The following is a 14,757-nucleotide window of genomic DNA, read 5'->3' as shown; positions in this document are numbered from 1 at the left end:
CTCACGCCTGTAATCCCAGCACTTTGGGAGGCCGAGGCGGTCAGATCACGAGGTCAGGAGATCGAGACCATCCTGACTAACACGGTGAAACCCCGTCTCTACTAAAAATACAGAATATTAGCCGTGCGTGGTGGCAGGCGCCTGTAGTCCCAGCTACTCAGGAGGCTGAGGCAGGAGAATGGTGTGAACCCGGGAGGCGGAGCTTGCAGTGAGCCGAGATCGTGCCACTGCACTCCAGTCTGGGCAACAGAGCGAGACTCCGTCTCAAAAAAACAAACAAACAAACAAACAAAAAAACTATATTTCCTATGAGAGGCCAGGTGCAGGGTGGCTCACGCCTATAATCCAAGCACTTTGCAAGGCTGAGGCAGCCAGATAGCTTGAGCTCACAAGTTCAAGACCAGCCTGGTTAACATGGAGCAACTCCATCTCTGCAAAAGATACAAAAATTAGCCAGGCGTGGTGGCACACACCTGTAGTCAAAGTTACTTGGGAGGCTGAGGCAGGAGAATCGCTTGAACTTGGGAGGCAGAGGTTGCAGTGAGCCAAGATCGCACCACTGCACTCCAGCCTGGGTGATAGAGCCAGACCTTGTTTCAAAAAAAAAAAAAAAAAAGGCCTATGAGAGATAAAGACTTGATATCTATGAGACAGTAAGATGTTATTTTACAAAAGAAACACTTTGAGAATGCAAAAGAGATTTTGGAAATAAAAAAGGGCTAGCAGAAACAAAAAATTCAACAGAAGAGGCAGAAGATAAGGTTGAAGAAATATCACAGAAAGTGGAACCTAAGAACCAAGAAATGCAAAGTAGGAGAAAAAAAGAAAGCACCAGTCTAAGAGTTTCAGAAAGAGAGAAAAAATTATTTCTAAAACTAAAATTTTCCAGAGCTGAGGGATATAAATGGCCAAATTAAAAGGAGCCACTGAGCATGCAGCACAATTGACAAAATACGAAAAACAAAACAAAACAAACTCATACATAAGGTTGCTCTATAGTGAAACGTCATAACACTAGTGGTCAAGAGATTCTTAAGTTCCAGAAGATTATAGAAACTTCCAAAAATCATTCTAGAAATTCCAGAATACTAATGATAAAATGAAGCTATACAAATTTCCAGAGATAAATAAGTTGCTTAATTGTCAAATGTCAAAACAACAGAGATAAAGGAAAGATTCTACAAACTTTCAGAGGATGTTCTATAAAAATAAGTTACATATAAAGGGTCAGGAATCAGAATGGCTTAAATCTTTCAACAGTAACACTGTAAAGAAAACATGGAGCAATACCTTCAAAATTATAAACAAACATTATTTCCAACTCAGAATTCTATATATAGCCAAACTATCAATCCTATCTGAGGCTAGAATATAGGTATTCAAGGTCTCAAAAAAATTTACCTTCCATATGCTTTTCTCGAGAAGCTACTCGAGAAGGTTGTCCTCTATAAAAAGACTAAACTAAGAAAAAAGAAAAGTATCAGATACAGAAAGCAAAAAGATTCAACTTGGAAGAAAAGAACAAAAGAGAATCTCCTGGATGAAAATGTAGTGAGAACCCAGTGAAGGAAAGCAACTAACCAGTCCAGAGTGTGGACCCTCACCACCAAGGTCTCTGTCACTATATCTCTTTTTTAACCTAAGGTGACAATGGATCTACATTATCTGTATTGTTTTGACCATGTAATGATACAATACTTCCTCGGCCTTTCATGCCCTGCTGCTTGGACAGACTGAGAACATTCATTTCACCCACAAAAGTGTTCTACTCTGACACATTCCTGAAAGTTTGAGGAAGTGAGTTTAGGTGCAGAACACATTTACGTATCTGTAGATACTTCTGCCAGATGCCTGGTATTTAGCCATAGACTTCTCAAACATGGTAAATTCATCCTCTTTCTCAGGACTCACTCACACATGACCTTCCTCACTGACTTCCCTAGAAGGGTCTTTTGTAAACTTTTAGGAAAACTGAAGCCAGATCCCAACCCAGAGACTATTCAGTCTATATTTCCTGGCAGTGTTGCTTCTTCCTTATTGCCAGATTTCTGTTTGTTAATCAGTCTTTCAAAACTAAATTATATATTGCTTGGGGGTTAGATAAAAGTGGCTTAATTATTTAGGAAAGCAAGGGAATGACATACACAAGCCTCAACAGCAGGCACCTCAACAGCAGGGGAAGGCATCGTGGGACTGAGAAGGAGCACACAAGAGGCTTTTAGGATCCCACTGACATTCTATGTCCTGGTCTCAGAGGTGGGTACCATGTATTTGATTTATCTTTTTTATATGGTACATTTAAGTTTTAGATATGCCTCTGAATGTATAATACAGTTCATAATAAAAAAGAAAAAATTAAATTTCCAGGTTCTCCAAAGGAATAAAATAATGAAGTAATTTTGAACCCAAGCAGTTTGGCTACGAGCTTTGGCATTTGCTATTTGATAAACTAACAAATTTTAGGTAGAACTCATTTAAGTCAGGGTTCTACATTTTATTGATGTTTTACATACCATGTGATCGTGGCAAGTTAATTAACATTTCAATGTCTCCATTGTCTAACCCGAACAATGGAAAGACAAACTCTTGTCTCCTCTTCTGCCCACAACCAAATGAAGTTTGTGAGGAAGCCGCATTTAAGAAACGACATTGTTTTCTCTACACCTCATTCCATTTACACTTTTCTTCCTGTTTGAAGAACAAGTTTGGAGAAAAGGTTAACCCCATATGTCTGTTGAGATCCAATTTCAGCTTTCAAGTGAGATTTTTCTAGCAGGATAACAGAATTTTAAAGAAAAACGTTGCCAAATCAGGAAGAACAGTAACATTCTACTGCTATTATAGACAGAGGAGTCTACAAACTCTGGACAACTCCAACAGTACTTTTGTAAATTTCATACAGCACTATGAATAGCCCCCAAATAGTTTCTAAATGAGAATACTATTTTCAAAACTTTTAAATTCTCCTTTAAAGACACAAGAGGCCGGGTGCGGTGGCTCATGCCTGTAATCCCAGCACTCTGCGAGGCCGAGACGGGCGGATCATGAGGTCAGGAGATCGAGACCATCCTGGCTAACACAGTGAAACCCCGTGTCTACTAAAAAATACAAAAAACTAGCCGGGCGAGGTGGCGGGCGCCTGTAGTCCCAGCTACTCAGGAGGCTGAGGCAGGAGAATGGCGTAAACCCGGGAGGTGGAGCTTACAGTGAGCCAAGATCCGGCCACTGCACTCCAGCCTGGGCGACAGAGTGAGACTGTCTCAAAAAAAAAAAAAAAAAAAAAAAAAGACACAGATAGGGCCTACTAAAGAAAGACACTTGCAAAGTATTGACAAAGCAGTACAGCCATTTAGATACTCTTCTTTCTACTGTACATACTAAAAAACAGGGACACTGAAATGTTAATTAGCTTGCCATGATCACATAGCATGTAAAATATAAATGAAATGTAGAACCTGGACTTAAATGAGTTACATCTAAAAGCCTGTGATCTTAACCAGCTTTAACTTTATTAAACACAGCCTCTCTTCCATTTGCCTAATGTATGTATGTACATTCCTCCCATCCCTTCCCCCAACTTTCTTCTCTTTGTATAACATTTCTGTGTTATCTCTGAGAGCTCATACTAACATATATGCATTCAATTTCCATTTCCTACTAAACTGTGGTTTTTTAAAAAAACCCACAAAATATTTTATTTCATATAATATTTAAGGCAGAGCAAAATCAGATATATTCAACCTTCTTTCCTCCAATGTAAAACAGAAATCAAATTAAGAATATGGTGTTAGGCAAGAAAAATAATCATGCTGCATGCCGGCGGCAATCCAGAAAGTTCAACTTACACATGTGAGGGCAGAAAGGGTTAAAATCAAAGAGCCAGGCTGGTCTTGAACTGCTGGACTCAAGCTGATTCTCCAGCCTCAGTATCCCAAAGTGCTGGGATTATACAGGTATGAGCCGCACCACAGTCTCAAAATGTGAATTCTAACAATGAAATATATATCCAAATTTCCTTTAGATTTAGCTAAAGTGACTATGGTATCTAATTATAATGTTCTTTAACTTTTTAGATTTTGGATTAACTCTGAATAATTATTTTTAGCAATTATTTTTGGCAAGAGATTCACTTTTGGTGAATCTCTTAAAAGCTAATCATTGTGAGAGTCTGGTTCTGGGACAGCTAGGGACAGTGGTGGTACCTGGAATAACTTTACCAAAGGAAAGCTATTTTGCGAACTGTCCTCTCCAGTGGAGATGGCCAATGTGCTTTGTAACAGAGCCAGACTGGTTTCCTATCTGCCAGGATTTTGCTCTTTAGTTAAAAGGGTTGTCAATCCCAGAGCCTTTTCGACTGCAGGATCGTCAGGTTCGGATGAGTCTTATGTGGCCGCTGCAACTCCAGATATATGCTCTCGAACAGTGTGGCCTGATGAAACTATGGGACCCTTCGGACCTCAAGATCAGAGGTTCCAGCTTCCTGGAACATAGGTTTTGATTGTCACCTCAATGGGACTGCTTCACAGAAGAAAAGCCTGGTTCATAAAACTTTGCCTGATGTTCTAGCAGAACCTTTATCAAGTGAAAGACATGAGTTTGTGATGGCACAATATGTGAATGAATTTCAGGGTAATGATGCACCTGTTGAACGAGAAATAAACAGTGCAGAAACTTACTTTAAAAGTGCCAGAGTAGAGTGTGCAATACAAACATGTCCAGAATTGCTGCGAAAAGATTTTGAATCACTGTTTCCAGAAGTAGCTAATAACAAACTACTGATTCTGACTGTAACACAGAAAACTAAGAATGATATGACTGTTTGGAGTGAAGAAGTAGAAACTGAAAGAGAAGTGCTCTTAGAAAAGTTCATCAATGGTGCTAAGGAAATTTGCTACGCTCTTCGAGCTGAGGGATATTGGGCTGACTTTATTGACCCATCATCTGGTTTGGCATTTTTTGGACCATATACAAACAACACTCTTTTTGAAACTGATGAACGCTACCGACATTTAGGATTCTCTGTTGATGACCTTAGATGCTGTAAAGTGATTCGTCATAGTCTCTGGGGTACCCATGTAGTTGTAGGAAGTATTTTCACTAATGCTACACCAGACAGCCATATTATGAAGAAATTAAGTGGAAATTAGCAGAAATGTCCATTTATTTGGTGTACTATTTGTAAGTGATCTTTGGATTGATCTGTAAACACTGTCAGACTAACGTTTTTAAAATAGACTTATTTCTAAGTATTTATTTCAGCATTTATGAATTTACAACATTGGCAAGTGATTTGGGACTTTAAAATTGCAAATCTTCGTTATTCATATCATTGAATACACATTGAGCACATCCACATTGTATGGGATGTGGTAATTAGCTTGTAACCAGGGTATGATCTGCTATTGTTATTTCTCCCCTTTTTTGGAAAAAGGCCTCAGTTTTAATTATTTTCTTCCCAAAATAAATCACACATTTGGTTACAAAAAAAAACAGCTAATCATTGTAGGAGTTGCAGGTAGTTAACCCTGGCTCTACGGGCAATGTAAATCAATGCCAATAAGTTTTCTCCTAGTCACTCAGCCAATTCTAAAGTTGCTAGAGTACAGTGGGACCCTCAGGAGCACAACAGATGACTGCTTCAATAACTATACTGACAAAGGGATTTTTAAATATACTAGTTAATTTGACATCAAACAAAAAAATACACTGGCTACATTAATGCCAAGATAATGAATTGCAATTACATCAATTACATTTTGAATTTTTAGTAGTTTTCGGAGTAGAAGAAAAAGAAAGAAATCACCTGTAGTCACACAAGTGCTCTGAATTATGCACATATTCTTATGAAAAATGCCAAGTTACCACAACCTAAAAATTTTTCTTTATCTACAATAAGAAAAATTAATCAACAGTATACAGTTTTAGGACCTACATGCTGAAATATGTTCCTGGAAGGAATCTGCTTAAGCTTATTTTTACTATGTCAAGAATAAAGATGGATTTGTAACTGTGCAAACATGGGAGGCTCCTGGGTAATGTCCCCTTTGTTAAACATATTTAAACATTTTCTCTAACTCTAAAGTGGAAAGTTAAAAATATAATCAATCTGTGGCTATTTTTAAACCCAGGAATCAATTAAAAATTTTAGATGCTAACAAATAGGGAAAGCAACAAAAAGGATGTAAGTCGGGGAGAAGCAAAGCAGCTAGCCTGGTGTGGTTTAAAGATAAGGTAACCTTTCCAATATTTTCAATGTATCTTTTCAAATAAAAATATAAATAATCTGAAAGCACAGATAAATTCAGTTATAGTATACATAATCCAATCACTAAAAGCAAAACAAAGACACCAAGATTTTCAGAGCTTCTAGCTGGGCTTCTTCCACTACAATAGTATCAACTCTTCTCTTAAAGATACTCAATAATGGTCAGGCCAGTGGTTCATTCCTGTAATTCCAGTACTTTGGGAGGCCAACACTGAAGGTTCGCTTGAGCCCAGGAGTTTGACAGCACTCCGGGCAACATAGCGAAACCTCATCTCCATTTTGAAAAAAAAAAAACCTCAGTAACTTTTCCAAATACCAAACTGAACACCCTCTTTCTATAGGACTATCTCTCCTCCATTTCTGCAGCTTGCAACACTGACTACAAACTCCTCTGACTCCTTCCAGTAACTATCCAAGATCTTATCCTTATATTTCTCTCTCATCTCTGCAACAAGGTTAAAAAAAAAATCACGTATTTAACATGCGATAGTGTATAGATAAATATCCCTCAAATGCAACACCTTATAAATTGACAAGAAAAACTGTATCACCTAGTAGAAAACTGGCAAAGAATTTAAATAGGCATTTCATAGAAGAAGAAATCCAAATGGCCAGTAAGTACGTTCTAACCCTGCTTAATAGGAAGATGCAAATTGAAAATTATACATTGAGATGTCATTTCTCATCTATCAGCTAGGCCAAAATTAAAAAGCATTACAATGTCTAATACCTGTATGTTTGCAGGAAGTGGGTACTCTCATACATTGCTGGTAGAAGTGTGAATTGCTAATCTAAGTATGAGCTAATACAACTTTTTCTGGAAAGTAGTATGGTAGTAGCTATTAAAATAAAGAATACATACACTCTTGAAAACAGATGTCTCTTTTTCACATTCTAGCCACTGAGGGGGGAAAAACTAATGTATATATAATACATATACACACACATGCATGCATGTGTACAAACACACATATATATGGACATAATATTTAATGTACCATTTTGTTTTGGTAGTGGCAAAAATTAGAAGCAATCTGAGTCCATTAATAAAGGAGTGATTGAAAATTTATGGTATAGCCATACCATGGAATCCTCTCCAGATATTAATAAACACTTAGATTTATATCAGTAGACTAAGAGGTGTTCATGAAATATTGTTAAGTGCAAAATAGAGATAAGGAGTAGTATGTAAAGTATGATATATTACTTTTGTTTAAACAAAACTTCAAATACCTCTTACAAGTTTCTGCTTCTATACAGAGAAAAGCATGGACGGATACACTCCAGGCTCTTATTTGGCTTCCACGATAAGGGTTTTTATAGAGAGAGGGAAAGTACTTCATGAACTCCATTAAATTATAGTCATAATTTTATAATATGCATCTTTTGTGGGGAAAATTGAGCCATAGCTTTCAACAAATTCTCAAAGGGATCAATGAATCAAAAAAGATTTGGGCGGCAGGTGCAGTGGCTCACACCTGTAATCCCAGCACTTTGGGAGGCAGAGGTGGGAGGATCACCTGAGGCCAGGAGTTCAAGACCAGCCTGGGCAATATGGTGTGACTCCATCTCCACAAAAAAATTTTAAAATTAGCTGGGCGTGGTAGTGCACATCTGTAGTCTCGGCTAAATGGGAGCCTGAAGCAGGAGGATTACTTGAGCTCAGGAGATGGAGGCTGCAATGAGCCACTGTAGTACCACTGCACTGCAGCCTGGGTGACAGAGCAAGATTCTGTCTCAAAAAAAAAAAAAAGAAAGAAAAGAAAATTATGAATCACTGTGCTATATTGCTTCTCTCAACAGAACAGCCTAGGCAACATAGTGAGATCCCATCACCACAAAAAAATTTTTTTTTTTTTTTTTTTTTTTTTTTTGAGACGGAGTCTTGCTCTGCCACCCAGGCTGGAGTGCAGTGGCCGGATCTCAGCTCACTGCAAGCTCCGCCTCCCGGGTTTACGCCATTCTCCTGCCTCAGCCTCCCGAGTAGCTGGGACTACAGGCGCCCGCCTCGTCGCCCGGCTAGTTTTTTGTATTTTTAAGTAGAGACAGGGTTTCACCGTATTAGCCAGGATGGTCTCGATCTCCTGACCTCGTGATCCGCCCGTCTCGGCCTCCCAAAGTGCTGGGATTACAGGCTTGAGCCACCGCGCCCGGCCCACAAAAAAATTTTAAAACTCAGCCAGGCATGGTGGCACGCGCCCACAGTCCCAGCTGCTCGGGAGGGTAAGATGTGAGGATCGCTTGAGCCCGGGAGGTATATGCTGCAGTAGGTTGTGATTGCACCCCTGCACTCCAGCCTTGGGGACAGAGCGAGACCTTATCTCAAAAAAAGAAACTCATCCTTGTGTTAACTACCAATAACTAATTCAACAAGGATTACCCATGGCTGCTAAAACCAAGGACAGAAAAGTAATGGAAAAACAGGGTAGACACAGTCTCAAATTATCACCCCATAGTATTCTTAGTAATTACAAACTGGATGAGGTGCCTCTGCAAGAGAGATGTGGGAATCACCATCTTAACCAAGTGATCAAACTTAGGTGATGGCATCATTATTGCACACCTGCCTTTATATCTGTTGATGTGATATAATATAAGATGTGCCCATCACCTTTGGAGAATTCTTGCTAAAAATGCTTAATCTGAGTCTCATCATGGGGAAAAACAAAAATCAGAAAAATACAAAATGTGGAAGAGACACTCCAGGCTAGGCTCTTAAAAAAAAAAAAAAGCCAGAGTTATCAAAAAACAAACAAAAAAGTTAAGGAAATTGTTCTGAATTAAGATAGTAAAGAGATGCAGCAATCGAATCCAATGCATCAATTTAATTGACTCCTCAGTCAAAAAGTGAAACATCTATAAAGGAAACTTGTCACAGTGGGAAAATCTGAACATGGACTACATATATCAGATGGTGGTACAGTATTGTTAATTTTTAAAGAGTGATACTGATGTTGTGATTTTAGAGATGACTTTATTCTTAAGAGAAATATGCTGAAAGATCCAGTGTCATAATGTCTACAACTTCAAGTGGTTCAGCCAAAAAGAAAAAAACGTGTGTGTGTGTGTGTGTGTGTGTGTGTACTTTCTGTGTAGAGAAAGAGGGTATGAGAGAAAGTAAACATGGCAAATATTAACAACTGGCAAATCTACACAAAGGGCAATACAGAGGACGGGTGCGGTGGCTCATGCCTATAATCCCAGCACTTTGGGAGGCCGAGGCAGGTGAATCGCCTGAGGTAAGGAGTTCGAGACCAGCCTGGCCAACATGGTGAAACCCCACCTCTACTAAAAATACAAAACTTAGCTGGGCATGGTGGTGGGCACCTGTAGTCCCACCTACTCAGGAGGCTGAGGCAGGAGAATCACCTGAACCCAGGAGGCGGAGGTTGCAGTGAGCTGGGATCACACCACTGCATCACAGCCTGGGCGACAAAGCAAGACTCCGTCTCAAAAAAATAAATCAGATAAAAAAGGGTAGTACGGGGGTATTTCCTTTCACTATTCCTTCAGTTTTTCTTTATGTTTATCTATTTTCAAAATAACAAAATTGGAAGTGCAAGGTCATTAACATTCTCTGAGCACACAGAAGGGAAGAATGATACTTTACTGAATAAAAGTCACCTTGTAATTAAATGCTCAAACAATAAGCTGAACATACATATGCAAATTTGTCTGTAACTCCAACTTGCCATTTTGAAACAGGACTTTATTCCTGGAAACAGGATCTTTACCAAACCTGTATGCATTTCTTGGAAAAGATGATACAAAGCTGCCTAAATTTAATTCAATGACTTAAAAGGAAAAATTAAATAGGCAAAGGTTATTTCAGGTAAACTGAATGTACACTGAAAGATAAGAATATCTGTATTTTTCCACATGCAGTAAGTCAAAAGGACAGGAGAATTCAGTCCATATTCAGGCAAGGAACATTTAAGTTGATCATCTTACCTCCTAAAGCCTAGCAGTAGGCTACTTCTTATAGACTGCAGTGAGAGAGGCAATGTATTTGATTCCACTGCAAAAGAAGATGACCATCATTAAATCTCAGACCAAATTAAAAAACCCTGCATTATCAAATTGAAAACATATTTATATCAATACCTTTTAGCTTTCATTTTGGAAATTGTATTTAAAAAATAAAAAAGTGTTTTCATACAAAATTAAACAATGCAGTAATATATATCTGCAATATAAGCTACCCTTTTAATGTATTTTTAAATTTCATGAATATATACAACTAATTAATATATAAATATCCTTTCCTATAAATGGCAATTACTAATATACCAGCAGACTCAGAGTCAGCCTGGTACACATACTGAGGCTGTATGTTGTTGGACATGGTGGCACCATGAAGGGAGAGACTGTAATACCCTACAGGACTTTTGTTCTTTAAAGACAGTAGATGAGAGGAAAAATTCTTTTCTCAGAGAGGTGTTGGGTTCTGTTGAACCATTCATACTTTCTCATTTCATTTTTCACTATGATCAAGGACCTGCACTCACACAAGAGTAACCACCTAAAGTAATAATAAAACAGGTCACATGTCTGTTATGTAACTGACTTATATTGATCTTTCACTTTTCTGAGTATTTGTTCGTTCTACTACTCATTTTGACATTTAACAGTCTACAACCGGCCAGGCGCGGTGGCTCAAGCCTGTAATCCCAGCACTTTGGGAGGCCGAGACGGGCGGATCACGAGGTCCGGAGATCGAGACCATCCTGGCTAACACGGTGAAACCCCGTCTCTACTAAAAATACAAAAAACTAGCCGGGCGAGGTGGTGGGCGCCTGTGGTCCCAGCTGTTCGGGAGGCTGAGGCAGGAGAATGGCGTAAACCCGGGAGGCGGAGCTTGCAGTGAGCTGAGATCCGGCCACTGCACTCCAGCCTGGGCGACAGAGCGAGAGACCCCGTCTCAACAAAAAAAAAAAAAAAAAAAAAAAAAAAAACAGTCTACAACCTTGTATGTTTCAATGCTGACATTATAAGCCCGATTTAAATTGTATAAGAATCACACCTTACACTGACTCTTCACATAACCCTTGCCAAACTAGCAAGGGATGAGATCACAGTAGGCATTCCCTGAATTTATTTTTCCCTGCAATTGTATTAAAATGGAACCATGTTGTAAGTATGAGTTAATCTTTTCACTATAATGGTAATGTGGCTATTGAATAATACAAAAAGGATGGGATTAGAGAGGAATTCATAGTAGAAGCAAATTCTGAAGACAATAAATACAGTTTAAGTGAAGGTTAAGATACCCTGTTTCATTAAAGAAAAATCCCATGGGAAAAGTCATGGTCCATTTTCAGTGTTCATCTCCCCAAAAGTAACAAATTAACCCACACACGTAAGGAGAATTGTTTTAAATCAGCTGCTATATTCCTTGAACAAGGAACCTAAGTTTCTCAGTGCTTTTACAGCATTTGAAAATCTAAGTCATTTTTAAAATGACCTGCACTGAGTCACTCAAGGAATTTTAAAGGGAACACAACCACATGCCTCTTAGCAACTTTGAATTTTATATGATCAAATTAATTTTCCATGCCTACAAACACAAGTAGGAAAATGTTCTCTACTACTACAAAATGTAATCAAGATAATCCATTTACCCTTCTCTACTACCTGACATTTCCTGTGAGGTAGTAACCAGTAGTGCATTCCTAAGAGCTGCCTAAAGAACATACCAGCAATTATAGAATGAACAGCTCTTCAAAGACTTGGAAATCAAAGCTGGAGGGGAAGGCACTGACAGGAAAAGCTCAAATACTTGGCAAACTTCTTGGCATTTTTCTTTTTCAAATCTAATAAACAACCTCTTGAAAATTCATTTTTATACTATTCAAAATAGTATTCTACAGAATATTGTCAAGTTTTTATTCATTAAAAAGGTGACTAGAAACATCTCAGCTGGAAGGCTGCTGACAAAAAGCATCTAGTTTCCTTAGCAACAAACAAGCCAGAAAAATCAAGAGGTTGACAACGAAGTGGAATGGATGATATGATAAAAGGAAAAGGCAGCTCTCGTGGATCCACCTCGTGAGCCCAGATTCCTTTCTTGTCAGTATGGAAAATCTATGTATTATACAGAGTGGAAGGCAAAATCAATACACTCAGATAGCAGCCAGCAATAATACTCAGTATTTAACTCGAATAACTACAACAGTCACCATTTTTCATACTGGACACTTTGCCTTTCCCTTACAATATTACAACAAATATTTTAAGTGACATTCACAAGTAATACATACCAATAACCCGGTTTATATAAAGCTTCCACCTATACAATTTGAATATAACCTTAATGAGAGCTTAACTGTTAACATTTTAGGGAGCTAAAAGTTAATGTATGTCTGTGTTTTGTTTGTAAATGGCATATTTTTCAGAAGATCTGAAAACCTGTCAAGCAACACCATGGACCTGTTAAAAAATAAGGTCTCTTAAGAATGTCTTATTTATTAATTAAAAATAAAATGCAGGTCAGGCGCAGTGGCTCACACCTGTAATCCCAGCACTTTGGGAGGCTGAGGCAGGTGGATCACTTGTGATCAGGAGTTTGAGACCAGCCTACCCAACAAGGTGAAACCCTGTCTCTACTAAAAATACAAAAAATTAGCTGGGCATGGTGACACGTGCCTATAATCCCAGCTACTTGGGAGGCTGAGGCAGGAGAATCGCTTGAACCCAGGAGGCGGAGGATGCAGTGAGCCAAGTTTGCGCCACTGCATTCCAGCCTAAGTGACAGAGTGAGACTGTGTCTCACAAATAAATAAAATAAAATAAAGTGCAGTATGGTGAAAAGAACAAAGTTAAAGTCTGAACATCTTACTTCTGGTTCAAATCACTAACCTTGGGCAAATCATTTAACTTCTCTATGCCTTTAGTCATCTATCAATGGAGATAATTTTATTTACATGTGATAAGCATTATAAAGCACCCTAGCATTTAAAAATGTTTAGTAAACATTTGCTGTGTTTTTGTTAATGAAGACTAGAAGTCTTTGTAATAGATGTCAGTTAAAAAACACTTCAGAAGGCCGGGCGCGGTGGCTCAAGCCTGTAATCCCAGCACTTTGGGAGGCCGAGACGGGCGGATCACGAGACGAAACCCCGTCTCTACTAAAAATACAAAAAACTAGCCGGGCGAGAGGGCGGGCGCCTGTAGTCCCAGCTACTCCGGAGGCTGAGGCAGGAGAATGGCGTAAATCCGGGAGGCGGAGCTTGCAGTGAGCTGAGATCCAGCCACTGCACTCCAGCCTGGGCGACAGAGCGAGACTCCGTCTCAAAAAAAAAAAAAAACTTCAGAAACAATATCACATTTGATTTTCACAACTCCCCCAAGTTGGGTAGTAATACCCTAAAAAGTGAAGCAGAGCGGTTAGAAGACTTCTTCTAAATCACATAATCGGTGGCCAAATTATAAAGAATATCCACGTCTTCAGGGTCTCCAGTCCAGCCTTCAGTCTAACACCGTATTACATAAAATATTCAATGTCCTTACAACATTAAAATTACTTCCAAATTATCCACAAGTTCAGCTCATAAACCATTTTATCAGCCTGGCTTTAACAAAACATATAAAACCTTCCTTGCTTTCATTGCATGAACCACCCTGAATGCCCTCAATAGTAACTAAATCTATCAAGTTTACTGCTAATGTTGTATACTTACAAAATGATAATACAAAGTCTAAGTTCCCATTTACTGCTTCGCTTCTCAATTCAGCTTGAGAAAACGTATCACTATTAGACAGACATCCATTTTCCTGGAGATAAAGCATATATCAATGAGAATACATCTCAGCTAACAATATTTTGATATGCCAAAGTTCCTGTTTTCCTGATTCTTTGAATCACAATATTCTCTGATTTTCTAGAAAAATACATAAGCTCAGAAATTAAATTTTAGCAAAAATTTAAAGATGACATTCCAACATTCCAAATTAAATGCTTATCTTCAAATACAGATGATCTGATGCCTTTAGAGGGCCTTACTTCTGGGATAAGTTTACTACTGAGGATACTAGAACAATTTAAGATAAAACAAAAATTCAATGGATTAATCTAAAATATTCTGGGGCATACAGTTTGGCCAGGATCAAATTTAATTTAATTTAACTCAGAGAGGCTCATCACTTGTCCCAACATCACTTGTTTAACAATTTAAAGGCCGGGCGCGGTGGCTCAAGCCTCTAATGCCAGCACTTTGGGAGGCCAAGACGGGCAGATCACGAGGTCAGGAGATTGAGACCATCCTGGCTAATACGGTGAAACCCCATCTCTACTAAAAAATACAAAAAACTAGCCGGGCGACGAGGCGGACGCCTGTAGTCCCAGCTACTTGGGAGGCTGAGGCAGGAGAATGGCGTGAACCCGGGAGGCGGAGCTTGCAGTGAGCTGAGAGCCAGCCACTACACTCCAGCCTGGGCGGCAGAGCAAGACTCCGTCTCAAAAAAAAAAAAAAAAAAAAAAAAAACAATTTAAA

At 38.8% G+C, this 14,757-nt stretch overlaps 1 protein-coding gene and 1 pseudogene across 2 annotated transcripts in view; one reads left to right on the top strand and one right to left on the bottom strand.

Moving 5' to 3' along the window:
- Positions 1–14,757, bottom strand: part of LRPPRC (leucine rich pentatricopeptide repeat containing) — a 124,377-nt gene that overhangs the window by 72,039 nt on the left and 37,581 nt on the right. Inside the window, exons 13-14 of the mRNA XM_030920927.1 lie at positions 13,945–14,038; positions 10,217–10,283 (exon numbers count right to left, since the gene is read on the bottom strand). Coding sequence (XP_030776787.1) covers positions 10,217–10,283; positions 13,945–14,038 — 161 coding nt within the window. The remainder of the gene's footprint in view (positions 1–10,216; positions 10,284–13,944; positions 14,039–14,757) is intronic.
- LOC104656805 lies at positions 4,170–5,490 on the top strand (annotated as a pseudogene). Its single transcript, XR_747180.2, has one exon. The product of XR_747180.2 is annotated as a methylmalonic aciduria and homocystinuria type D protein, mitochondrial pseudogene (transcript).

Source organism: Rhinopithecus roxellana, chromosome 17 (assembly GCF_007565055.1).
Source record: "Rhinopithecus roxellana isolate Shanxi Qingling chromosome 17, ASM756505v1, whole genome shotgun sequence".
NCBI lineage: Eukaryota > Metazoa > Chordata > Mammalia > Primates > Cercopithecidae > Rhinopithecus > Rhinopithecus roxellana.
The sequence above is the reverse complement of the archived record's forward strand: the minus strand, read 5'-3'. Positions and strand labels throughout refer to the sequence as shown.